Here is a 27,245-nt window from a genome sequence, read left to right as displayed (position 1 = left end):
TATTCTTCACACCTGAAATACCTTATTTCCATTTAGCTCTACCTCCACTAAAACAGCTAAAACAGCCGCTCTCTCTGCACAGTTTTCAATGGAACACTTTAAACATGTACTGAAGCAGAGAGACTAGTCTAGTTAACTATGTATTCTATCACCCAACTTCAACAACAAGCAGCACCCATGTTTCATCTTCTGTAACATGTTGACTCCACTTGCCACCATCCTGGGTTATTCTGAAGCAAATCTCAGAAAGCATATCACTTCATATTTGTGCATTTCTAAAAGATGGCTTCTTAAAAAAACATACCCACAGGGAGGGATAAATGAGGAGTTCGGGATTAGCATATACACACTACTATATATAAAAGAGACAACCAACAAGGACCTACTGTATAGCACAGGGAACTCTACTCAATATTTTGTAATAACCTATAAAGGAAAAGAATCTGAAAAAGAATAGCATATAGGTATATGTACAAATGAATCACTTTGCTGTACACCTGAAATTAACACAACATCGTAAATCAACTACACCTCGATTAAACAGAAACAAAAACATAACCACAAATACTACCATCATACTCAAAATAATAGCAATAATAATTTCTTAATGTCATCTAAGAGCCAATGTTGGTTCACATTTCCTCAGTTATCTTTAAAAAAATTTTTTTTTGGTGTGTTTGTTTGAATTGGGATACAAAACAAGATCCATACTTTGCAACTGGATAATAAGTCTAAGTTTTTTATAATCTACAGGTTCCCCCTCTATATCCTTTGTCCCCCTCCCAGAATGTTTATCTGCCTTTTTTTTTTTTTTTTTTTTGCTATTTTTGTTGTTGTTTCTACTGTTGAGTAAATTGGATGGTTTGTTTTATAGAGTTTTTCAGTCTGGTTGGTTGATTTTATTCCCATGGTGTTATTTAATATGCTTCTTTGTCCTTTCTATTTCTAGTAAATTAGTAAATCTAAAGGCTAGAGGGGATTCATTTTTCCCCCAAGACTAATTCACATGTAATGTTGTATATCAGTATTAGTTCGTAACGTCTGGTTTTCCCTTTCCATTGATGATCATTGCCTTTATCTACTGATTCACTAAAGCTTTGAAAAGGTGATATTCTATCATATCTTATTTATTAACTAGAATGCTTTTAAACACTAAAAGAGAAACCTCCCCTCACCAACTATTTGGTTATCATGAGATACAGACTGAACAGAAGTGGCTAAAATATTTTATTCTTTTCTTTCTTTACCAAATTTCAAAAAAAGTTTCTTAGCATCATCCAAAGTGACTAGTTTTTATTTTATTTTGTATCATTATGACCTCATGGATATACATATATTTTGATTTGATGAATATTATTCTACTGCAGTTATGAATCTTGATATTCAGTCTCTTCCTTCCTTCCCTCTTTCCTTCCTTCCCTCTTTCCTTCCTTCCTCCCTCCCTCCCTTCTTTCTTTCTTTTTCCTTCCTTCCTTCCTCCCTCCCTTCCTCCCTTTTTCTTTCCTTCCTTCCTCCCTTCTTTCTTTTCTTTCTTTCCTTCCTTCCCTCCCTCGCTCCCTCCCTCTCTCTCTCTCTCTCTCTCTCTCTCTCTCTTTCTTTCTTTCTTTCTTTTAACCAGTAGGAGCTTATTCAGTCTGACTCTTGAGTTGATAGAATCCTAGTATTCTTTGAATTCCTCTTGGCTGTCTGTTCTGGGGTCTACAGTTCCTGCCCTAGACCTGGAACCAGCCATTTCTTCAAAGACCCTTATCTCCTGTTAATGCAAAATGTATTGAGAGATCACAGTCTGGGCGCTGGGGGTGCTCAATGCTATTGGTCTAGTCACTGTTTATAACTTTTCAGTGGACAGAGCTGGCAATACTTTTTAAAGATAAATTTCAGATAAGTTCATACTTTATCCCATTTATCCCATAATACACACATTCAGAATAACAGCAGATTTGGAATCGCAATAGCCACACTATCACCAATAATGTAATTACTAAAAACAGTTTAAGGTTTTTTTGCAATTCTTTTTGAACATACAGTACATACTATTAGGGCGGAACAACCAAATTACTGTTTTAAAGTCACTTGGAATAAGTCTTCTCTGTGTGTTTATGCCACCAACAGGCCATGCAATTACTTTCGTTTGTTTAATCATACTTTTGATTTTTAGCTATTACCTTTTAAAATTCAATGTTAATTTATCATTGTGTAAAATATTTATGTAACTTCAAGGTCAAATCTACACAAGGAGGTGTACTCAGAGTCTAGCTTCTGTCCCCATTCCAACCTATTCCTTCTTTTCCCTTAAAGATTTCTTAAAATTTCGAAGGTTATTCTTCTATTGTTTTTTCTTAATTTAAGCAAGTATGTATTTAATTATACATATGATTTCCCTGTTGTTTAGATAAAAGGTTAGGTCTATCTTGCTTTTATTACTTAATGATGTATCCTGAAAACCACCTTCTAGTAACATAGAGAGATTTCCCCGCCCATGCAACAGCTGTAGAGTACTGCATCCCATGGATGTGTGACAATCCATTCAGCTGGTCCCCTACGGACAGACAGCTGAGTTGTTTCAGTATTTTGCCATTTCAAATAGCGCTGCAATGAATCACTTGGTGCATTCTGCTTTTGCCAGTCTACCTTTGGGAAAGATTTCTGGAGGTGGGACTGCTAAGTCAAAGAAAAAATGTACATGTGATTTTATTATTAGATATTGCCCATTTCCTTTCATAGGAGTTGAGCTATTTTATATTCCAGCCAGTACACGTACGAGAATGCCTCTTTTCCTGCAGATTCATGGTAGTGTATGTTTTCAAACATCTGGATGTTTGCCCACCTCATAGGTAAGATACCATAGTCTACTGTAGTTTTACTTTATGTTTTTCTTATTATGAGCGATGCTGATTATCTTTTCATATGGCTAGGAGCTATGTGCATTTCTTTTTCTAAGAACTGTCTGTTCAAATTCCTAGTCCATTTTTCTGTAACAGTGGTTTCAACAAGTGTGATCTCTAGACCAGCAGGGTCGGCGCACCTGGGAATCATTAGAAATGCAAATTCTCAGGCCCCACCCCAGACCTACTGAATGAGACGCTAGGATGAGGCCCAGTAATCAGTGTTCTAACAACCACTTCAGGTGATTCTGATGCACTAAAATTTGACAAACACTGGTCTATAGGATTGATTCAACAACTGTATTTTAACTCAGTGTAGGCTTGTCTATTTATTTTCTATTTAAACCAAGGCCAAACTGTTAAACTGGAACCAAGAGTCAAAGGTCGTGTGACATTCATTCATTGATTCGTTGATTTATCCAACCATTAACAAATAGATGCTAAGTAGTCACTGCGTGTCAGTCACTGGGGACACTGCAGCAGCGGGGATACTGTGCTAAATAAAACGGACAAGTCACCGTCCCCAGGAGCTTTCCCTCCACTGAGGAAGAACAAAGCCAAACAAGTCAATTTAAGTCTTACCAAAGGGGATTACAAGGTGGTACTCCATTGAAGGGCAAGTGGTCAGGGAAATGCAAATTTAAAATAACAATGAGATAGTATTTTACTCCCACCAAATGGACAAAAAAATTTTAAAAATGATATCTATTCTTAGCAGGGATATGCGTGGAGATGTGAAGCACTGCAGCCTCTTTGAAAAGGAATCTAATCACATCTATTAATGCATCAAACACAGCCATCCCACTGCTGCGGATCAATCCCGTAGAAAGAATGCCACCAAGGACATGTACTGCAGCATTGTTTATAGCGGCAAACACCAGTTACAAAGTGAATGTCCACCAGTGGCGGAATGGTTCAATAGATCATGGTATATCCACACCAGGCAGCCTTTGAAAAATGAGCCATACTCTGACTTGAGGGCAGCTCTACGACATACTTCGAGTAAGGAAAGTAACATGTAGAAAAATGGGTGCAATCCAATCTTACTTTTAGGAACTCACGCAAGCCCATCTGTGTGCATACGTATATGCATTGGTGCATGAGTATAAGAGCACAGAAGAATAACCTGGAGCAATGAATAGCCATAGGGGTGAGCGATCTACTGTGGATTCAGGCTCAACATCCAGGCTTCCTTCCTCTTAGTGTGTCTTCCTATAGCGCGGAAGATGGAAAGCTAAGCCATATGCCGCGTGCTTGGACATCCCGCGGGCAAACATGCACGTTTGCAATCTGGGAGGAGAAGGTGGGGCGGGGGCTGCACCGGGTTGCTTCGGCTGCTGTCCAGCACCTTCATCTGTCACACCTTTGCATCAGCTGAATTCCCTGTGTCCCTCACTAGCTTCCTGTGTCCCTCACTAGCGGAGGTGCAGGGCTCGGGGCATCGGCTTGGCTGGTCTGGATAGCGCAGCCACGGCGTGAGCTCGGGAGCGAGCCTTTCTGCGGTAGCTGCTGAGCCCTGCATCCCAGCGTGGGCGGTGCGGGCCTGGGACCAGCACGGGGGTGGAGCCCCTGAATCCCTGTAGGGGCAGCAGTTTCCCCCAGGGATCAGGGACTCACTCCCGGGGGTACAGTCTGCAGCTCGCTCCTACTGGCCTTCCAACGATTTCATCAGCGCCTGCTTCCCTGAACCAAATCTGCCTAAAACAGCTTGATCCTTTTTTTTTTTTTTTGCAATGGAAACTGTGTGATCTGATGGGTTACCAGTCACAGGGAGGAGTGAGAGGGAGTTGTGAGAATTTAAACATAGGAATATATGAAAGTGCCTTGAAAATTGTGGTATTATTATTATTATTAATTTTAAATGCCATCTGAAACTCATCTGTCATCCCATCTAAACAACTGATTTACCCAAGGACTTTCAGAAGACTTTAATGCAGAAGAGGCTCTCCACTGCGGAGCTTCTCCACAGCGCAAGTCTTACCGGCCGGTGTGGTCGTGGATTTTGGCGCCGGAAGCAAACTCCTGCGAGGTGTTGTCACACTGGAGGACGCTGGAGGGGCCACCCGGGCAGCCCCTTTGGGTGTGTCTTTGGAAGGCAGAGCTGCCTTCAGAGCCGGCTGGTCTTCAGTCCCAAAGGTTGAACCTGTGGAAGCATACAAGTTCATGAAAAATGGATGGACCCCCTTGCCGTGTGCCATTGCCGACCATCCTACCGCTGCCACCTGCTTTGGAACTTGACCCGACTCCTAGTGAGTGGCCTTGAAATGCATTTCTCTGGGACCAGATATGGGAAAGAGCTTCCTTTAGTCACCACAGGGAAGTCTGTCACTCCAACCCCCATGCCAGGGGCTCCACGAAAGCCAAGAGCAGCCTCACTTGTCTGAAGATTTTACACATGTGCTCACGCACACACAATCTGCTTGTGTGGATGTGGAGCTGCAGACGCATATGGTCAGCATTTATTCTGTAACTCACAGAGGATGAACAACAGTGAGAAACAGTGTGAGTGACCCAGGGGAGACGAGAGCAAGAATGCACACGTGCACCACTGGTCCAGGAGGTGTATTCAGGGCTCCCTGAAACCCAGCTGACTTTACCTTGAGAAGAAGAGGCTTGGGATGAAGGTAGATGGGTGAGAAGTATGGAGACAGAGAATCCCTTTGAAACTCATGAAGCTTTTTGTCTGAAAAGCTGAGGCCTCATCAAACTAAGAGGACCTTGCATTAGAGTCCAGTTTATTGCAAAGGCAGATATTTATTGATCATTTCAGTTTCCTATTCAACGCAGAACAGGCTCTGCGTCTATAGGACAGCTTGTTTACAATGGACTGCCCTGAAGATAGGGCATACTGGGATTTGCGTCAGATTTAAATGCCCGGAATGGTTGTAGCCTAATTTTTTCCTCTATATCTTTTCAAACCTATTATGGTTTATACATTTGTAATCTCTTAAAGACAATGACACCACCATCTATTCCTATTAAAGGATAAATCTTCTAAATGTACCTCTGGGTACAGCTGCAAGGACTAATCTACTAAATTAAATAGAGAGCCTGAATATACTGAGATTACCGCTTGTTGGGGATAAAATTATCCAGTTAGGAACATGACCATCTACTGTGGAAAACAGGCAATGACAGCTGGAAGAAGTATACAGAATTTTAGTGAAAGATTAAATTTTGTTGTTATCATCATTTTACAAGGATAGTCATAACATTCTATTTAGATAGGGCCTGCATCAAAATGATAACATTATTAAAATGGCTTTAGTGTTAAAATATTCGGAGTTTTATTCAACCCCTTAGAGTAAGAGATGGCTGCTCTCCTCCCTCTGAAAGTCTGTTTAAAATGGGTAAGATTTGTTTGGTTTCTAAAGAAAAGTGTATTTAGGAAGGAAAAGTAAAGAATGTGCAATTTCCTAACAGAGAACCTATGCCCTATAGTTATTTGAAGGTCCCGTGCAAGGTTTTAAATAGTTTTAAACAGGGCTAGGAGAATGCATTTGATCCACACAAACAGAATAAAAATGATGAAACTTCGCTGAAAGGATGTACACTGTATCCTGAATTTCAGATTAAAAAGTAAGCACAGGACAGCCATATGCAGAAAAATGAAATGACCACTATCTCACACAGTACACAAAAATTAACTCAAAATGGATTAAAGACTTGAATGTAAGACCTGAAACCATAAAACTCCTAGAAGAAAACATAGGCAGTACACTCTTCGACATTGGTCTTAGCAATATCTTTCTAGATGTGTCTCTTCAGGCAGAGGAAGCAAAAGCAAACATAAACAAGTGGGATTATAGAAAACTAAAAAGCTTCTGTATAGCAAAGGAAACCATCGACAAAATCAGGGGACCACCTGCCAAATGGGAGAAGATATTTGCAAATAATATATCTGATAATGGGTTAATATCCAAAATACATAAAGAACTCATACAACTTAACAACAAAAACCCAGACAACCATATTAAAAAATGGGCAGAGGATCTGAATTGACATTTTTCCAAATAAGACATATAGATGGTCAACAGGCACATGAAAAGATGTCCAACATCACTAAATTATTAGGGAAATGCAAATTAAAACCATGAGACATCACCTCACAACTGTCAGAATGGCTGCTATCAATAAGACAAGAGGGGCTTCCCTGGTGGCGCAGTGGTTGAGAATCTGCCTGCCAATGCAGGGGACGCGGGTTCGAGCCCTGGTCTGGGAAGATCCCACATGCTGCGGAGCAACTCGGCCCGTGAGCCACAATTACTGAGCCTGCGCGTCTGGAGCCTGTGCTCGGCAACGAGAAGCCGCGATAGCGAGAGGCCCGCGCACCGCGATGAAGAGTGGCCCCCGCTTGCCACAACTAGAGAAAGCCCTCGCACAGAAACGAAGACCCAACACAGCCATACATACATACATACATACATAAATAAAAAGACTGTAAGCAGACAAGAATAGCATTAAAAAATAATAATAATAATAATAAAAAAAGAAACTACCTTTAAAAAAAAAAAAAAAATAAGACAAGAGGTAACAAGTGTTGGGGAGGAGGTGGAGAAAAGGGAGCCGTCAGGCACTGTTGGTGGGAGTGGAAATCCAGGCAGCTACTATGGAAGATAGTATGGAGGTTCCTCAAAAAATTAACAATAGAACTACCATTTGGGGCTTCCCTGGTGGCGCAGTGGTTGAGAATCTGCCTGCCAATGCAGGGGACACGGGTTCGAGCCCTGGTCTGGGAAGATCCCACATGCCGCGGAGCAACTGGGCCTGTGAGCCACAACTACTGAGCCCGCGCGTCTGGAGCCTGTGCTCCGCAACAGGAGAGGCCGCGACAGTGAGAGGCCCGCGCACCGCGATGAAGAGCGGCCCCCACTCACCGCAACTAGAGAAAGCCCTCGCACAGAAACGAAGACCCAACACAGCCAAAAATAAATAAATAAATTAAAAAAAAAAAAAAAAAAAAAAAAGAACTACCATTTGATCCAGCAACTCCACTTCTGGGTATTTGTCCAAAGAAAACAAAAACACTAATCCAAAAAGATACCTGCACCCCCATGTTCACTGCAGCACTATTCACAATAGCCAAGATATGGAAACAACCTAAGTGCGCATCAGTGGATGAATGGACAAAGAAGATGTGCTACATAAACACATACCTACACACACACAATGTAATAGTACCCAGCCATAAAAAAGATAAAATCTTGCCATTTGAGACAACATGGATATACCTCAAGGGGATTACGCTAAGTGAAGGAAGTCAGACAAAGAAAAATACTGTATGACTTCACTCATATGTGAAATTATAAAAAACAAATATCCCCCAAGCCAAAATAAATGAAAAAACTAAACCAAAGAAACAAACACATAGATACAGAGAACAGCGGTTCCCATAGGAGAAGGGCTCCGGGTTGGGGGCTGGCAGTGGGAGGGCGAAATGGGTAAAAGGGATCAACAGTATGGTGATGGATGGAAACGAAAATTTCGGTGATAAGCATGTTGTAGGGTATACAGAAGTAGAAATATAATGGTGAACACATGAAACCTACATGTTATAAGTCATTGTCACCTCAACAGAAAAATAAAGTAAGCACGTGTTTGATCGAAACGTCATCAAGAAAAGGGACACCAGGCACCTGCAGAACAGTGAGTCTTAGCTTCTGAATCATAGTGCAGGCTCACCAGTCCCATCCTAGGACTCAGAGAATCTCTGGGGGTTGTAGGACATTTTGGGGGGGATGGCAATGGCTCGGCCACTAGAAATATTTCACATGGAATTACCTAATGTTCAGCCTCCTGCTGACATACTGCCAGAATAATCTAGTCACTGAAATGTGTAGTGGAAGTTGAATTGAACATAAAATCTTCCACACAGAGCCTTTTATTTTTTTTTTTTATTTTTTTATTTTTTATATATATTTATTTATTTTATTTTATTTTTGACTGTGTTGGGTTTTCGGTTCGTGCGAGGGCTTTCTCTAGTTGCGGCAAGCGGGGGCCACTCTTCATCGCGGTGCGGGGACCACTCTTCATCGCGGTGCGCGGGCCTTTCACTATCGCGGCCCCTCCCGTTGCGGGGCACAGGCTCCAAACGCGCAGGCTCAGTAGTTGTGGCTCACGGGCCCAGCTGCTCCGTGGCATGTGGGATCTTCCCAGACCAGGGCTCGAACCCGTGTCCCCTGCATTAGCAGGCAGATTCTCAACCACTGCGCCACCAGGGAAGCCCGAGCCTTTTATTTAACAATTTATTAAAGTTTCTTAAGAAGGGGAATATTTTGTATCATTTGTAGAGTTCAAATCCCCTTTTATCAAATCCTCTTGTGCCTGGCATTATTCTCTTACATGAAATTTATATTTCAGTGAACATGTCAATTTGGAGATCTGGCTGCTCTCCAGGCTGGGTAGTAATTCATCTGTTTGAATTAGGAAGTATCAAGGAAGCTCTGTACTCCCCTCTGAGAGAGGTCTTGAATTACCAAAAAATAAAACAAAACAGAATAATAAAATAAAATTGAACTCTGCTCTTGTCCCTTATTGTGGGAGACAGCTGGCAGTGAACAGTACCCCTCGTTGAAAACCAGCTTAAGTCGGCCAGTACTTAAAGACACATGATTCAGTAAGTGAAAAGTACTCTGAATTTGGAAACGGCTGCTGAATTCTGTAACTGCTCTGGGACTTCACAACAATGCAGACAACATCAAACCACTGCTTGGTAAGAGGAGAAAACAACCAGAAATAAACCGTGCCTGTGTGAGCCAGAAAGATGTTCTGGAGGATACAGCTAGTGAGAGTGGTCCAGGCATCTAATCAGTCATCCCATTCCCAACCAACCAGAACCTACTGTGTCCCGAAGCATCCACACGATAAATGGTGCAGACTTGGGAGAAAGACAACCAGCCCTCCTCTCCCTCCCACCTCTCTGCTCCTCAGTTTCTTCATCTGTAAGTGACGATAATGATCATTGACTCCACAGAGCTGCTGTGAGATTTAAAAGAGCTAATGCAAGTGGATTTTTTTTATCAAAATAAATTTATTAAAAGTATTCAAAGACCACTTCAAAGTTTAGCTGCCATCAGGACAGTTTTGGCACTCATAATGGACATGGTCGTTTTCTACACAACAGCACTCATTCTATTACACACACCGATTGACAATTCAAACAGACTGTTTCAGTTTTAGAGTTAGTTGAGACAACAGTACTGATGATCTGTAGTCATAGGAACTTCAATACCCTTGCATATAGTAAACATATGTTACCTAGTACTAAAGAAACTACAGCTAAACCACTATGTGGACTGATTTAGGGAGAAATGTACAGCCAGCTCACTAAGGCCACATAACCCCAGACCTATTGATTGTAAATGCTTCTGGACCAATAGTGTTACATCGTTATCTTTCAGTTGCAAGCTCCTGCTTTTCCAGTGTGAGACACGCCACGTTCAGACCACGCTTTCCCTGTGCTCCATCAGTTACGGAAGCTGTCCCAGTACCAGCTTCTCCTAGACGGCTACTGGCTTCCTGATTCACTACCCAACTCTGAATCAATAGTTCTGAGTGATGTTTCCTGAACACCCAGGCTGAATTCAAGGTCAGTCTTTTTGGCAGGTGACAGCCTTTCACCATAGGAAAAAAATGAAATGTCCTCGTTTCTGGGCTCCCTTTTTCATCTCAGGTAGCATGGGGCTCTGTGGTGATCTGTGGCTTTTTACACAAGTCCTGGTAGAATTCTGACTCCAAGAAACGGGGATAAGAGTTGTTCTCCATCAAGCTGTACACCTTTTTCTGGGCAGTTGTAAAGCAGCCACTTGTAGCCTCTTGTATGTTTTGGGCAAGTGAATTTTTAAAACGGTGATGCAAGAGTTAGTTCAAAAAAAAAAAAAAAAACATTTAGAGTGGTGTCCGGCGCATGGTATGCTCTTATGTGTTAGTTATGAACACTTACAGGTTAGCAACACAGCAAATGAGCTTTTCATAGGAACTTGGAAAGTATTCAAGGATTAATATCAGATGTCACATCATCATCACCAAAGTATGAAGGGATTCCTCTGCTCATAATAACCAAAGGACTACAGCATCCTGCTTCACTGCTGGATAGGGGCCATCTTTTGTAGATATCCAAATCATCACATCATTGACTTGCTATTTGGAAAGTAAGATCTCCTTCATTAGAGCGTGAGACTTTGCAAGGCCTATATTCTGCATGGTTATAGAATTCAGCTGGGTCCATTTCTATACATAAACCTAATCTCTCTACCTTTTTCTCTTCAAACTGTCAGGACAGCGATGCTTGTTCAGCACCAAATCCTAGGAGAAAACCATCTTCTTATTCTTCCTCCAGCGACAGCTCCTACAGTTCATTCCCCACATGCTTGGACACCCTGAGCTGATCAATTGAGTCTTTCAAATTTTCACTGGCAGGGCTTCCCTGGTGGTGCAGTGGTTGAGAATCTGCCTGCCAATGCAGGGGACACGGGTTCAAGCCCTGGTTTGGGAAGATCCCACATGCCGCGGAGCAACTAGGCCCGTGAGCCACAATTACTGAGCCTGCGCGTCTGGAGCCTGTGCTCCGCAACAAGAGAGGCCGCGATAATGAGAGGCCCGCGCACCACGATGAAGAGCGGCCCCCACTTGCCGCAACTAGAGAAAGCCCTCACAAAGAAACGAAGACTCAACGCAACCAAAAATAAATTAAAAAAAAAAAAAGTTGCTAAGAGAGTAGACCTTAAAAGTGCTCATCGCAAGAAAAAAAAAAAACCTATAAAAAAAATTTTCACTGGCAGTTCCCTGGCAGTCCAGTGGTTAGGACTTGGCGCTTTCACTGCCGTGGCCCCGGGTTCAATCCCTGGTCGGGGAACTAAGATCCTGAAAGCCGTGCGGTGCAGAAGAAAAAAAAAACTTCGTGAAGTCATGAATTTCAGACCATATTCAAAAACTAATTAAAAATGAATCAAAGACATAAATGGAAGGGCTAAAATTATAAAACTCTTAGAAGAAAACTGAAATTATGGTTTCTCAGATATGACACCTAAAGCACAAGTAACTAAAGAGAAAAAATGATAAATTAGACTTCATCAAAATAAAAACATATGTCCTTCAGAGGGCACTATTAATAAAGTGCAAAGACAACTGACAGAATAGAAGAAATTTACAAATCATATATCTGATAAGGGTCTAGTATCCAGAATACATAAAGAATTTTATAGCTCAACAATAAAAAGACAAATAACCCAATTAAAAATGAATGCAGGATTTGAATAGACATTTCTCCAAAGAAGAGATATTGATAAGAATGGCCAATAAGCACATGAAAAGATGCCAACATCACTAGTCACTAGGGAAATGGAAATCAAAGCCATTAAATACCACTTTCAACCCACTAGGATGGGTATAATTAAAATACAGACAATAAGAAGTGTTGGTAGAGATGTGGAAAAATTGGAATCTTCATACATTGCTGGTGGGATTGCAATACAGAGTAGTCTCTTTGGAAAACAGTTTGGCAGCTCTTCAAAATGTTAAACACAGAGTTACCATATGACCTAGCGGTTCTACCCTTGGGTATATGCCCAAGAGACTTGAAAACATAAGTCCACACAAAACCTTGTACACAAATATTCATAGCAGCATTATGCATAATAATTTAAAAGCGAGAACAACCCAAATGTCCATCAAGAGATGAATGGTACATAAAATGTGGTTTACTCATACAATAGAATATTATTCAGCCATAAGAAGGAATGAATTATTGATAGAAGCTACAACATAGATGAACCTTGAAAATGTTATGCTAAATAAAAGAAGCCAGGCATGAAAGGCGACGTATTATACAATTCCATTTATATGAAATGTCCAGAATAGACAAAGCACAGAAGCAAGAGTAGATTAGAGATTGTCAGAGGCGAGGGGGCCAGGGGAGAGAGGACTGACTGCTAATGGGTAAAGGGTTTCTTTCTGGGGGTGATGAAAATGTTCTGGAATTAGGAGTGATGGTGTATAACCTTGTGAATATACCAACAACTACCAGATTTATGCATACAAGGGTGAATTTTATGGTATTTGAATTATCTACAAAATAAATCAATCAATTAAAAAATTCTCATACATCAGTTTTCTCTCCTGGATCCCCTGGTTGGAACAGGTTCCTCGAACTGGGATTCAGCTCTCACCTCTCCCCTGAGACCTCCTGTTCTCACGCAGGAGTGATTATTCCTACTCCCCATCCAGCGTCCCTGCATTGTGGCTACAGCAGATCCCAACCCGTCCGTCCCAGGGTGCTTCTGTCTCCTGGTGGCACACTCTTGAATAACACAAAAAAGAACACTCCTGGAACCCACTACTGCATCCCATCCACTACAGCAGAAGGACCAAGCTCCCACGTGAGAAGGATGACACCCAAGGCTTCGCTAACTCCTTCACTTTTCTCATCTACTCCCACCAAATCAGGTGTGGGTCTCAGCGGCTCTGGTCCTACGCCACAGGCGGAGGAGGCCACGTGCAAATTCAGGCCAGACAAGGCGGCACTAAAGGAATGAAAGTCCCGCACAGGACTTGAGGCACTGGGCGGAGGAAGTGTAGATTTATAGGAGCCCTGACAGTCCCCTACAACGCGATGAGTGGTATCTACCCAACCTGCTCGGAAGGATTATTCTGACCATGACTGCAGTCAGCACGAGACGTCAGGGTTTCTGACGCATATCCCAACGCTCTTGTTACCACTTCATTTATTTGGAATGTCGATAACTGAGACTGAACTTTATTATTTTTTCTGTAACTATACACAGAAATTTTATTTATTCTTTTTTTTTAACATCTTTATTGGAGTATAATTGCTTTACAATGGTGTGTTAGTTTCTGCTGTATAACGAAGTGAATCAGCTATACGTATACATATATCCCCATATCTCCTGCCTCTTGCGTCTCCCTCCCACCCTCCCTATCCCACCCCTCTAGGTGGTCACAAAGCACCGAGCTGATCTCCCTGTGCTATGCGGCTGCTTCCCACTAGCTATCTATTTCACATTTGGTAGTATATATATGTCAGTGCCACTCTCTCACTTCGTCCCAGCTTACCCTTCCCCCTCCCTGTGTCCTCAAGTCCATTCTCTATGTGAGACTGAACTTTAAAAGAAGAAAGAATGGCAAGGAGGAATGAACACTAACCAGGCCAGAATGAGGTTCTATAGGGGAAGGCTGTAGAAGAAAAGCAAATCAGTTATTAATACTCTGAAGGCATTACAGCCAAACTTGAAGAAACATGTTTTCCTGATCCTGAGTATTTATCCATATTACAATGATTAAACTAGTCTCTTCACGGATTTTTTTAAACAATCCCAGGCAATCAAGTTGTATAATGTTCTGGCTGTGTGATTGCCTAATTGATGCATATTTCATTGATTTAGCAGCATTTATCACTTGGCAGCACAATTTAGTTTAATTATTAAGGTACCAAATGGATGTTTTATTTCCCGCCTCCTGCATATTTTAACCCAGGTGGATGCTTTATTTCTCACTAAAGAGCTAAAGTAAACCTGCTAGCTTACCAGTTCAGCAAAGTAATATCTCTGTCAAAATGAAGGAGACTAAGCCTTCTCTGTGCCAGGCTCTGCCCCAGGCAGGAGGCGCAGGACAGACGTGGTCCTGTCTTCACAGCACTTACATTCCAGTGGGGGGACACCCGGAGCACAGACAGGGACAGACAAAATCATCTCAAACTGTGACCAATTACAAAAGAAACACAGGAGCCGGACAAACTCAAGGGTGAAGGGGGTACTTTAAGTGGAGAGGTTGGGGAAAAGGTAATGTCTAAAGCAAACATTTCTCTCAGCTGCACACTGGCCCCCGCCCTCCTTTATTCTTGATTATTAATGGCCATCACTGTTCTAGAAACTTAGAATTAAAGCGTCAGAATCCTCCTGACTCTCTCCGTTCTGTCAACCAATGCAAGTCAGTGGACTTCCATTTCCGTTACAGACTCCAAATTTAAATCCCTGTCTGCTCCTGCTGGCACCCAGGTCAGCCCCTTAGCACCTATCGGGGACACAGTGTCACGGACCCCGCTCTTCCCCCCTCCCCCCTGCTCCCTCATTCACTGCATCTGCCTCCCTATACCTCTATGTGGTCTTCCACAGAAACTCCAAACTCTTCTTTCTGGCCCTCCAATTCTTGCATTATCTGGTCCCAACGTTTTTTTCCCACCTCAATTCCCACCACCACATCAAGAACAGTACAAACTCCAGGCAGGCAGGATTCCACCCTGCGAATTCCTGCCCTGCCATAAACAAGGCTACGCTTCAGAAGTATCTGCTGTACGAACAGAGTACTGAGCGCAAACCTGTCCCATGGGGCCAATGCTTCCTTTCATAGTCAACTCTTCTTCTCAATTTCTGAGCCCACAGACACTCTAAAAGCTTCACCCTTTCCTCAACAGCTCCCATGAATGCAGTCACACTGAGCACGGCCAAGGTGGGGCATCAGTTGCCTAAAAGGTGGGGACTGTCTATGGTAGTGCAGTGGTTTTCTAACATTTTTAAAAACAATACACAGAAAGATAAACAGAATTTAATGGTTTTTGGGTCTTTTTGCCCAAGCACCCCTACCCCTCTCCCCAAGAGAGGGTACCATTTACCTAATACTTTTTCTCTATATCATTTCAGTACCTGCTTTAGTCTCATCTTACATTAAGCTCTGGGTTTCATAAAGTTTGCGAGGATAACAGTTAAGTTGTTAAGACTGCCTGGGCTCAAGTCCTGGACAAGTTGTTCATTCTCTCTGTGCCTCATTTCTTCAACTGTAAAATGGGGATAACAGTGGTATCTACTCATTAGAGTTGTTGTATTAAAAGGGTTATTACACGTTTAGAATAAAGTGCTTAGGACAGTACGAGGTACCTATAAGCCCTTAGTAAAGGCAACATTGACATTATGCCCACTAACCCAACACTGAGCCTCATTCAAAGCCCATCAGCTTTATCAGCCTATTGCCTCTTGCCTTTTCTTCCAACCACCAACATCTCATGGCTTCACATCTTTCCAAGGCAGTAACTGGAGTCTGGCTCTGAAGAGGCACCTCTAAAGAATCATGGTTCTCCCTCTATCCACCTTTCCCCAGTAGCCTAAGTCCTAATGAAAGAAGGAGAAACACATGGCATGCATTTCACTACTCCCACTTCACCTAGAGTGACTGTTAACTTCTCACTAATCCAGGGCTGGGCTTAGCATCTTCCTCAACACAGTACTCCAGGAATCTGGTAAATGATTCCAGCCCTGGACCAGAGGACATCATGGCATCCTAATCATCATGGCATCCTGATTAGGATGCTGGATTACACAGAATCCTAATCAGGCAGCAGGACACACCTCTCTAGGTCAGGTACTGGGTAAAAGAGGGTTCCTCTAGGTCCACAGGAACTCTCTGGATTCCCGCTGCAGGGCCCCCCCTCCTGAGCTCTGCTGGCTGGACTTTGACAGCAAGGTCTTAAGAATAATCATAGTAATAGTGCCATACAGTAGAGTCACAGACACCACAGGCTCTGCCTAAATTCAATACCTGATGTGAAACCTACTAGTAATATTCTCTTTAAAGGGTTAATTAATTAAGCCTCTTTTACAAAATGGCTTATTTATTTACCCTCTGTCATTAGGTTAACCTGAGAATTATGTTCTTTTTTCATTTGTTTTTCGTTTTGTTTTGTTTTGGCTGTGCCACGCGGCATGCAGGATTTTAGTTCCCCAACTAGGGATCAAACCCTTACCCCTTGCAGTGGAAGCACGGAGCCCTAACCACTGGACCACCAGGGAATTCCCAACCTGAGAATTAAATGAGAAAATACATAAAGATCACTTTGCAAAGTGCCTTGTACTCAATAAATGTTAGCTGTCATCACAAGTATCATCAGCTGTCATTTTGTCAAGTGCCTCATCTGTCCCACGTGACTCCTAATGGCACCTTGTTTTATGAAATCCTGTTCCATGCAAGCCCTACGGAAATACCCTCAAGACATCCCTAACTCCACCAGATCAATAAGGGAAGCAGATTAGCGGACACCAACGCTGACAGCCATCTCTACCTTCACAAGTTTCCACTGCTTCAAAAGGTAGTTTTCGCAGTGCCGCAGGGCTAGGCATACTTTCCCAAAATTTCCTTCTTTTAACAATGATCACAATTAAATCATCACAGAGGATTAGAAAAAAAATACAACACTTTTGTCCCCCTACTCTCTACCCCCCTCCTCCCCACCCAGACACTCCAGAAAAGCTTCCTCATCTTTTCCTGGAGTTCATTCTAATACATAGCAAAGAGGGTCCTCTTTTTTTTTTATGTCTGCTCAGGAAACAGGGGGACTATGGGTGCAGCTGAACTGGTAAGGTGAGATACACAGTCCAGGGACACAAATGTTAAAGGGAGAGTGGGTCTGTATGAGTGGTGCCCTTCCCTCCCATCTGTGACATCCGGCAACGTGGGCAAGCCTTCCGGTCCTTTGTAGCCTCAGTAAATGCCATCTTTTCTATAACATCTTCTCTTAATTCCCCTCTAGGTAACAGAACTACTGTAAGAAAAACCAAGCTGGTTAACAAAGAGAGCAAAGGCCAGGGGGTGATCATACCATCTCTCTTAAAAGCATAGATGTAATCACGGAAGATAAAAGCCAGCGTCACTCAGCCCAGGACATTTGAACTCCCAGCACATAAGTGACTTAAAGCTTCTTTTTGACTTGAGAAATTCTCTTTAATATTTACCAAGTCACATTCCCAAAGGAGAGAACATCGTCAAATATTGATGCAGGTTAGTGACTTAAAAGACCAAAGGCTAACACGGTATTTCAAGAGACTTTTGAGTAATTAAAAGCAACTTCTCACCAGTCCTCTTTTATATCAATTAGACCAGTTGTAATAAATCCCTTTTCCTTATCTGAAGTACTTAAAAGCTTGAGGCCTCATCCATGAATACTCTGGTTCATCACTGTGTGAATCTTTCAGTAGTTAATACCTTGGGGAAAATAGTTAAACTGGAGCATTTTAATTATATGCTTAATATGGGAGTTGTTAAAAGATAAGAGCATCTGATCTGAACTCAATTTAAATTCTGCTGAAGTTATTAATAAGGTATAAGAAATTACAGAAATGATCAAGGGCTTATCTACCAGCTTTTATTAATAGAGCAATAAGAAAAGTTAGGTGTTCCACTTCCATAGCTTGGATTTGGGGCTCTAATATAGTTTGCTTTTTGTGTCACAGATCTGTTTAATTAATTGTTTTGAAGCATCCAAGGAATGCATGAGTTACTCCGCGTCAAACACTGCTTCTGTAAGCCACAGTCTGGCAGCAAACCAAGTCCAAATCCTGAGAAACCAAGTCAAATGTTGAAAAGTGGGTCTTTGCAACTGAGCCCTAACCTTCTTTCCTATATATTTTATAAACACTTCAGGGGCTGCTAGAAGAAGTCAGAATTGTACCTCTAGCCGGGATTTCTTGCCCTCTGAAAAAGAACCCTTTCTACTTAGTAGCTTCTGGAGAATATGAAACCTTTAAGGGAGAAGAAACTGAACAGCCTATTAAAAAATGAACAGCCTATTGGCTTTAGGAGGTTTGCCAACTTGTAAATCCAAATAACATTCATCCCTTGAACTCTAAGAATTTTCTCTCCCCTCCAGGGAGCTGGAAAACTCGCCCTCTTCCTTTAGGGTCCGAGAGGGAAGTTATCTTCCCTTTTTTTTTTTTTTTTTTTTTTTCTCTTTCAACATAGTATTGGTTTTGTTGCTCAATGACAACTTCGTTATTCTTTCCCTTTGGCCCAGAGTTTTCCAGCAGGGCACTACCCACATCTTGGACTGGGTAAGTCTTTGCTGTGGAGGCTGCCTTGAGCATTGTAGGATGTTTACCAGCATCCCTGGCGGCCTCTACCCAGTGGATGCCGGCAGCACCCTCTCTCCCTGCCCATCCCCAACCTGATTTGTTGTGACAATCAAAAAATGTCTCCAGATATTGTCAAATGCCCTCTAGGGGCAAAAACCATCTCCAGTTGGAACCACTGCTCTAGTTGAATGAAAGACTGAAAGATTTAGTGAAAAGACAGTACTTACTTGTCTTAGTGGAAAACGAGACTGGTAATATCTAAAATTCTGCTGGGTTAGCTTGATAGCTAATTCTTTAATAATTCTTGATAGCTAACTTTTGGTTACTTCTTTAGCTAAACGAAGGCTGTACAAAAATACCTTCAATATTCAACAATGCTTTAATGCCTGTCAAGTAATGGACCTTCCCTGCTTTCCATATGTAACACCCTAGTCTGTCTCAATCAGAAACGGGGAAAATGTACTGAAATCTTCCTGATTCTGACAGCCTTGGTCCAAAACCATGAACTCCCAGGAGCTGTACTAATGTCCAAATACAAGTATCTTGATAACATAAATAGCAACTGTTTTCAACTGAAATTGTATGGGGAAACCTCAATAGAAAACAGATGGTAATGCTCTTCAAGCAGTTTAAATCATCATGGTTTAATGGCAAATATGTCATTCCTTGGAAGAATCCTAGGGTTACAGAGAGAAATAAACAGTTTTTAAAGCATTATAATTACTGGACTTATGAATCAAAACAAAACAAAGAGAATCCTCCTTTGCTTTGCTTTGGCTGCGCCCTTCTGGCTCCAGTGAAAGGGCACTGTGGTCGCTGAGGCCCGTGGTAAGTGCTGCGCACTGAGAACACGGCAACCCTGCGACAGTCACTAACTTTCTTCCCTTGCATCTTCATTTGTAACATTAGAAGAGCAAGCACCGCTGGGACCACAAAATCATGTCTAGAGTATCTCATATGCAGTAAGCACTAAATAAATGGTCGGCTCCCCTCTCCTGGCCTCTGAAAACCATTTTCTCTTCCTTAGTTTATGGACACAATCCTTTTCCTCAAAGTCCTTCCCAATAGAAAATTTCAAAATCGAAATCCTTATTTCCATTCATTGTTATGGGTAAAGGTATGACTGGTACCTGCTGTCCAACCATCATCTATGTAAAATAAAATCACAAATATTGAAAAACCTACCATAAAATCACTCAGGCAAACATTATTCAAACTGGTTTTTGCAAATTATCATCAACAGACTAGTAAATGAACCTTACAACCCCTTTAAATCCTTCAAATTTCATGATATGCGAGCAAAGGCTTCCGTTGACCACTTCCCTTAGGGAGATTTCTCAAGGATGCCGCCAGCAGCCTCCACACTAAGCCTAAAGCAGCGAAGCCAGGCTTGTCTCTCGGCTTCTGGATTTTATGAATCTCTGATCCCAAGCTCAAGCTTGCGAGTTTCAATTCTTCTGCATCTCCTCTCTCCACAAGGGCTTTCCTCTCCATTCCTCCAACAATGGCGATGTCTTATGCGGGGTAACCGCGAGGTGCAAACCAGGCACAGGTGAACACCTGGGGTCACCCTGCAACCCCAAAGGGCCGGGAGTCCCATGTCTGCACTGGGCCATGTTCAGCATCCGTTCCTGCCTGCTCTCCCACAAACTGAGCAACTGCCGGCTCATGAATTCTCTTTCACTTCTTGTTTTTGTCGTTGTTAGAAATTCATAAAGTTGAAAAATGTTTGTCAATAAAGAATAAGTATAAATATTACTCATAGAGCTGAAAATTCATAAATTAAGGTTTACAAGCAGAAGCATTTCAATCAGTAGCAGAATCTGAATTCTGCATTAGTCAGAACATGTGTCTGAAGGGCACAGAATTCCAAGAAAGCTTCGCCTTAACTAAGTGGCAGTAGCTTTGGGCCAGGTAGGTACAGGGAATGGGGGCTGGAACCTTCTTTTTGTTCTGCTCTGAACACGGCACCTAAGGCTGTGTGCACAGAAAGCAAAGAATGGGCCAGCCTGCTGCCTGGGGGCTTAAGCAGAAGTGGAATAAATTGTTCCCTAAAATATTAATGAAATGCAACATCTGCTAAGGTCTCCTTCCCTAAGGGGACTTCTGGCAAAGTGTCAGGCAGCAGATAGGAACAAAATACTGGGCTATTCCAAGGAGGAAAATTTTTATTTTAAATAAAGGCAAATTCTAAACATAGATGTAATCAAGGTATGTGTGTGAACAGGATGCTAAAATGTCTTCCAGGAGCCCTGTTCCCCAGTGTACACGCCCTGCATAATCCGCGGGAAGGTGAATCTGAGGCATTTGACTCCAGTGAGTAAGTTGAATTATACAGCACACTGGATATTAGGAAAGGGAATTATCTGGGTGTGCCTGACCTAATCACACTAGCCTTTTACAAGCACAGCGTTTTCTCTGGCTGGAGGCAGAAGAGCAAGTCAGAGATTCAAAGCACTAGACGGATTCAACACCCCATCCCCAGCTTGGAGGTTGAGGGGACCAGGAGCAGGGAATGTGGGCAGCCTCTGGTTGCTGAGGGTAGTTACCCACTGACAGCTGGAAAGAAAAGGGGACCTCAGTCCTACAACCACAAGGAAGTAAATTCTGCCAACAGTTGAATGAGCTAGGAAGTGGATTCTTCCCCAGAGCCTGGAAGGGAGAATTTCAGCCCAACCAACACCTTGACTTCAGCCTCTGAGACCTTGAGCAGAGAACTCAGCTCTGCCATATGTGAGCAAATAAACAGGTATTGTTTTAAGTGGATAAGTTGGTGGTAGTTTGTTAGGTGACAATAGCGAACTCCTACAGACTACTACCTAGCACATCAGCCAAGTAGACGTGACAAGCTGGTCCAGCACAGTGCTGCATGGAGATGGGCCCCAGGGTAAGGGAGGCTGCAGCAGAGGCCAGGACAGGCCAGGACACCCCAGCTGCTGCCCTGATCCCCTGAGCTGGCTCCCCTAGTGGAAAGCATATGGATTCACCACATATAAGCTGGAGTGACTCAGAAAAAAGGCTGAGTCCTTCTGAATCTACATTTCCTCATCTATAAAATGGGTTCTGGTGCAAATTAGAAGAAATAACCTAGACGAAGCATCTAGCAGGGTTCCTGACACATAGTAGATATTCACTGAATGTTACCTTCTTTCTCCAGTCTCTTTGACATCCTCCTCTTTCTCAAAAACAAAACTAATCATTTTCAGTGATCCCTTACTACTTTTGTTTTTAATTTATTTTTTTATACAGCAGGCTCTTATTAGCCATCCATTTTATACACATCAGTGTATACATGCCAATCCCAGTCTCCCAATTCATCACACCACCACCACCACCCCCTGCCGCTTCCCCTTACTTCTTATAAAGTAAATCAAAGCTCCTTAGTAGACCAAGGAAGGCCACTCCCTCCTTGGATCTTAAAGTCTGATATTAGACTATTTATCATGCTGTGAATATACCATGATGTTTTTTGCTTTGTTGCCTTTAAGCATGTGGTTCTCTCTACCTGGAATGCCTTTCCCATTCCCCTCCTGCCAGGTGAACTCTGTTTCATCCTTTAAAACTCAGCTTAAGTGTTACAACCATAGTAAACTATTCTGGGAAGGTTGCAGATAATGCTAATGATATTTTGCTCTGAGGTTCCAAAGTCCTCTGCATGCACATCTACTTGCCCCATGGTAACATGAAGGAGTTTGGACTTGATCCTGAAGGCAACAAAAAGCCACCGAGGGGTTTCAATATGGAATGACATGGTCATGTATACATTCTAGAAAGATGGCCATGGCTGTGGAATGGGGAAAACGGATTAGAATGGAGCAAGGCTGGAAACAAAGACGCAATCCAAAGCTGTTTTAGTAGATCAATAAGACAAAGTAAGGGTCTTGACTAAGTAATATCTATTGTAAATAGTACGGGGTACATCAACTGTTTTGCAACAGTGAAGGTCCGACCAGAAGAAGGCTATTTCAGAGGAAGCATTTAGAAGCAGGTGAGGGGCCAATATTATTGTTGATGAGCCATCACTGGGTTGAGAATACCTGCTTGGACAAGTCTTTAATGCTAATGAGCCCTGATCTGGACCAACTCCAAGCCTGGTAGGATCCTGAATAAGGTGTGAGGAAAGTTCATTCCAAAGCAGATAAAGCTGGTTTATGATCAATTAAGAGTGAGAAAAGTCATGGTGATTACAAACCACTTAAGGGTCCCACAGTAGTAGAGATGCTGCTTTTCTTGCAAAATGTCAAACATTTTTAAACACCAGAATTAAGTCTTCTGTTTCTTTCCTTCCCTGTTTTTAGGAAGTGAAATACCCGTCTATTCTGTTGACAATTGTTCTCAAAGCCACATGCATTTGCAGACCTTAAAGAACCAGGACATGAAAATACAATGATGACAATAAAATATAATGATGCCCTCTTCCCTTTGTTGGTGCTCTGCCGTCCTCGCCCCTCTGTCCAGGCTCGGCCCATGCCCCTCACTGTGGCCCTTCCTGCCCTGAACAGTCAGCATGGGGGCTCAGGCTCACCAATCTCCCCTATAGGAGTGGCAACAGGGCCCATTTCAATGCCAGGACAAGCTGTCCAGTGTTGGCCACCAGATTCCTGCTCCCCAGGTTGCTATCTGGCAGACACAGTGATACACCCGTGCTGGTCACTGGGCTCCCCCTTGGCTCACTGCCCTGTCACTTTATAAACCACAGCCTCACAGCTGGAATCCCCAACAAGGACCTTTGCCTCTGATTTACTGCTTGATATGGTGCTAACGCTCCAAACCCCTGCCAGGAGTAGACCCCGGTCACTGCCCAGGCCTGCAGGAAACAGAAACTAACATTGGCCAAGGGCTAATACCAGACAAATAACTTTTACCAAACACCTACATAGATGCACTCATTTAATCTGTGCAATCTGCTGCTCATTTTGCAAAAGCAGAAACTAAGGCTGAGTAATTTGAGCCAGGACAGATTACAAAGGCAATAAATGCACAGTCAGCATTCAAATTCGAGTCTGATTCCAAAATCCAAGTCCTTTCAACAATTCAACACAGCCTGCCCAGAAACTGAAGGCTGTTCCCGAACCTCAGCTGTCTGGCGGCCAGGAGTGGTAAGTGATTCCTGGGGATGGATCCATCTTCTAGAAATCAGTGTCCCCGCACCTGGAGCGCCCATTACCTTCTACCCCGCCGCCCCCAGTCTCTGGCTGACAGCTCTGCTTCACACAGCAGTTAGGAGTCCATGAACCACAGAACTGTGCTCTCTTGGCTTCTTCAAATCCCAAAGGGTAGACCCTGGGATTTTAAAAGTGTGGTCCTAAGAGAAGTCTTTAATCTGGTATATTTCTGACACTGTTAATTAGTCTTTGATGGTATTTTCTAGACAAATGTAAAACCATCACAGAACAATGTCCCCAAATGAAATTTAGAACCAATATTGAATATGGGTGAGATCCTTTACCTTTGTGTATAAATAGTCAGAATTTTAATTCTGGGATGATGACAGTTTGACAGATGGACCAGAGGGGGCTGCAAGCAAACCTAATAGAAACTCACGTAACAGAGGAAGAAATCCTCACTTAATCTCATCTGAAATGGAAAAGCACCAGGATTAGTCTCAAAAACAAAGCCCAAGGCTGATCCGCCTTCCTTGCCCTACCCTCACCTGGATCCTTCCATCCCTGCTCCCTTAGCCAGTTCTGCTACATGTGCCTCCAGCTACATGGGGTGCAATTACAGTGGCTGCAGTCATAAAATATTCACCTGGGAATGACTTCATGCTGATGCAAGTGTGCACCGTGGGCAAAAATCATTTTGCTTGTGAGCTAGCGGATACTCAGAACTTGGCATCTTTCAGAAAAAAATCACAGGGCACATTTAATTCAAGTCAGCAATTTTGTGAAAAAGAATTTAAGTGGTGGCACGGGTATTGTAACTTTAAAACTACCGAACAGCGGAGAGAGAGGGAGAGAGAGAGGAAAGCAAGGCAGCAAGTGGTCCATGATTATATAGTTTGATCACCAGCTCAGCTGGCAGTTATGTATTTCCAGGTCAAGAGTACAAAAAGTTGAGAACGTGCAGAACGCCGTAGGTGGAGGTAATCTGAGCTGACAGGGTTTTCATATTTCTATCAAGTGCTCCTCGATTTTCCTGTCACAGGGAAGGAATCATTGGGGCACAAGGAGAAAGCTAAATGGATTGGAAGCTTAGCAAAGGCAAGAGACACTTACTTTTAAACTGAGGTGGGGTTCTTCCTTGAGTGACCTGAAGTTGTGTTTCTCAGAATGGAGACCCCACTGCTATGCAAGTGAGGCGGTGAGAAGGCTAAGCTCGTTGGACATGTCCAGCTGCCCTAAAGCAGCAGCTCACGGTCACATGGCACCAATCTTCCCAATAAGTAACCTCCACGCTGGTAAGACGCACCGCTGCCCTGCACTAGGGCACGTCCAGTCAACCGGGTGGCCAAACACCACTGCCTGCTCTTCCATGAAGTATTTCTTAAATCCACTCTTCCATTCCTAGGCCAGTGCCTGGGTCCAGGTCCAGCACATTCTTTTCTCTGTCTTCACATTTCTTTGTTCATTCACTCATTCACTTATTCATTCATTCATCTCATTCAAAAGACCCTCCTCTGTGCCTGGAGAAGACTACACCATGTAAGCCCCAGTGGACTGAAACATTTAGCAAGGAAGACATTAAGCATATGATCACACTTGGGACTTCCCTGGTGGTCCAGTGGTTAAGAATCCACCTTCCAATGCAGGAGACTCGGGTTCAATCCCTGGTCGGGGAACTATGATCCCACCTGTCGCGGGGCAACTAAGCCCGCGCACCACAACTACCGAGCCCGCGCACCACAACTACCGAGCCCGCGCACCACAACTACCGAGCCCACGCACTTTGGAGCCCACGCACCACAGCTAGAGAACCCCGCACAGCGCAATGAAAGATCCCGCGTGCCGCAACTAAGACCCGACGCAGGCATAAACAAACAAACAAATAAAAAAATATTTTTAAAGAAATAATAAAGTCATTTGAAATCTTTAAAAAAAGACAAGCATATATAACACTTAAAATTATCCACAGTTAGACATAACGGCAACCAAATCCCCCACCATCGTTGTTGCCCAACTTTCCAACTTGCTCTCTGTTTTTTCCAGACCCCAGGTCACCTTCTAATAAACTATCCCATTTCTGGGTTTATTATGTTTGTTTATTTATTTAGTCTCATCTGTTAGAATGTAAGTCTACAGGGATTTTGTCTCTTTTGTTCACTGATATATCCCAACACCTACGAGCGCCTGGCTCAGAGAAGCTACCTGATAGATACCTCTTTAGTGGATGGATGAATATCCTCAAGCCTACGGAGGAAAAGTACAAGAAAAGAATAAGTTCTAACTTAATCTGGGGGTGGGGAAGGTCTGGAAAGACTGTTCCACAAAGTCATATGTAAACTAAAACCTGAAGGATGAGGTTAGCTAGGTGAATAGGGTGGGGAGTGTTTGGGGAAATGGAGTGGCACGTGCAAAGGCCCTGAGATGGGAAGGAAGGATGAACTTGTCAGTGGTCTGAAGGATGGTGAAGTCAAGAAACAGGGGCACAAAGGGTGGCGGTGATGCTGGGTGAATCTGAATCCAGTAAGAAGGCGGAGCCTGGATCACATATCCGGCTTTTAACCTAAGAGCTACTGGAAGCCACTAAAAGGTCCTCACAGGGGAGCTCACGATCTGATGTACTTTCTTCAAAGATCCCTCTGGCTGCAGCGAGGAGACAGCAAGAGTGGTTACCGAGCGAGGGGTATGCTTTTGTGCCAGTCCAGGCATGAGATGACAGAGATGGTGGTAAAGACAGACAGGAGGACAGATTCAGGAAATACACAGTGGGTAAAATGGACAGGAGTTGGTGGTTGATTGGAAGCGGTGGCAGAGGAAGTTCTTACAGATGACTCCCAGGCCAGGTCAGGTGTTTGCCTTAAACCACCTGGAGGATGGTAGCATCACTTACTTTGATAGAATATTCTAGAGCAGGGACAGATTGCAGGGAAAGGAGGCAGGTCATGAATTCAGCTTTGGGCAAACTGAGTTTCAGAGCTTGGTGTCATCCAGACAGAGATGTTGAACAGACATGAGATGTCTGCTCAGATGTTAGCTCTCAGGGACAGCTGGACCATCCTACTGAAGCATCCTCCCTGCACTGTCTGTCATCCCCGCTTCCGCATCAGCATCCGAGAACAAGGACCACATCTGCATCTGGACCAGCATCTAGAATACTGCCTGGCCCATAGTAAGGACTCCATAAAATCTGCTGAATAAATAAAGAAGCCCAGGACAGACACTAGGCTGGAGGTGGAAAACTGGGAGTGGACAGCGTAAACTGTGAAGCCACTGGATGGATGTGACTGTTGGAGGGAGAAGAGAAAAGGACTTAGGGTGAAGCCCTCAGAAGAAAGGGAAAAAACTCAAAATGTAAAATGAGGTGTTAAAGACAGGAAAGTCCCAAAGAAGCACATTTAGTATAAATA

The 27,245-nt window shown here is 43.1% G+C and overlaps 1 protein-coding gene across 10 annotated transcripts in view; it reads right to left on the bottom strand.

Annotated features, from left to right (window-relative positions):
- The window catches only part of MTUS2 (microtubule associated scaffold protein 2), a 531,311-nt gene that overhangs the window by 171,823 nt on the left and 332,243 nt on the right, over window positions 1–27,245 (bottom strand). For all 10 annotated transcript variants that reach the window (XR_009498826.1, XR_009498824.1, XR_009498825.1 and 7 more), the window contains one exon: window positions 4,867–5,028. Coding sequence is in view for 7 of the 10 variants with exons in the window: in XM_059903311.1 (XP_059759294.1) it covers window positions 4,867–5,028 (162 nt within the window). In the remaining 3 variants the exon portion in view is untranslated. The remainder of the gene's footprint in view (window positions 1–4,866; window positions 5,029–27,245) is intronic.

This window comes from Balaenoptera ricei, chromosome 18 (genome assembly GCF_028023285.1).
Source record: "Balaenoptera ricei isolate mBalRic1 chromosome 18, mBalRic1.hap2, whole genome shotgun sequence".
Taxonomy (NCBI): Eukaryota; Metazoa; Chordata; class Mammalia; order Artiodactyla; family Balaenopteridae; genus Balaenoptera; species Balaenoptera ricei.
This window is presented reverse-complemented; position numbering and strand designations above follow the sequence as displayed.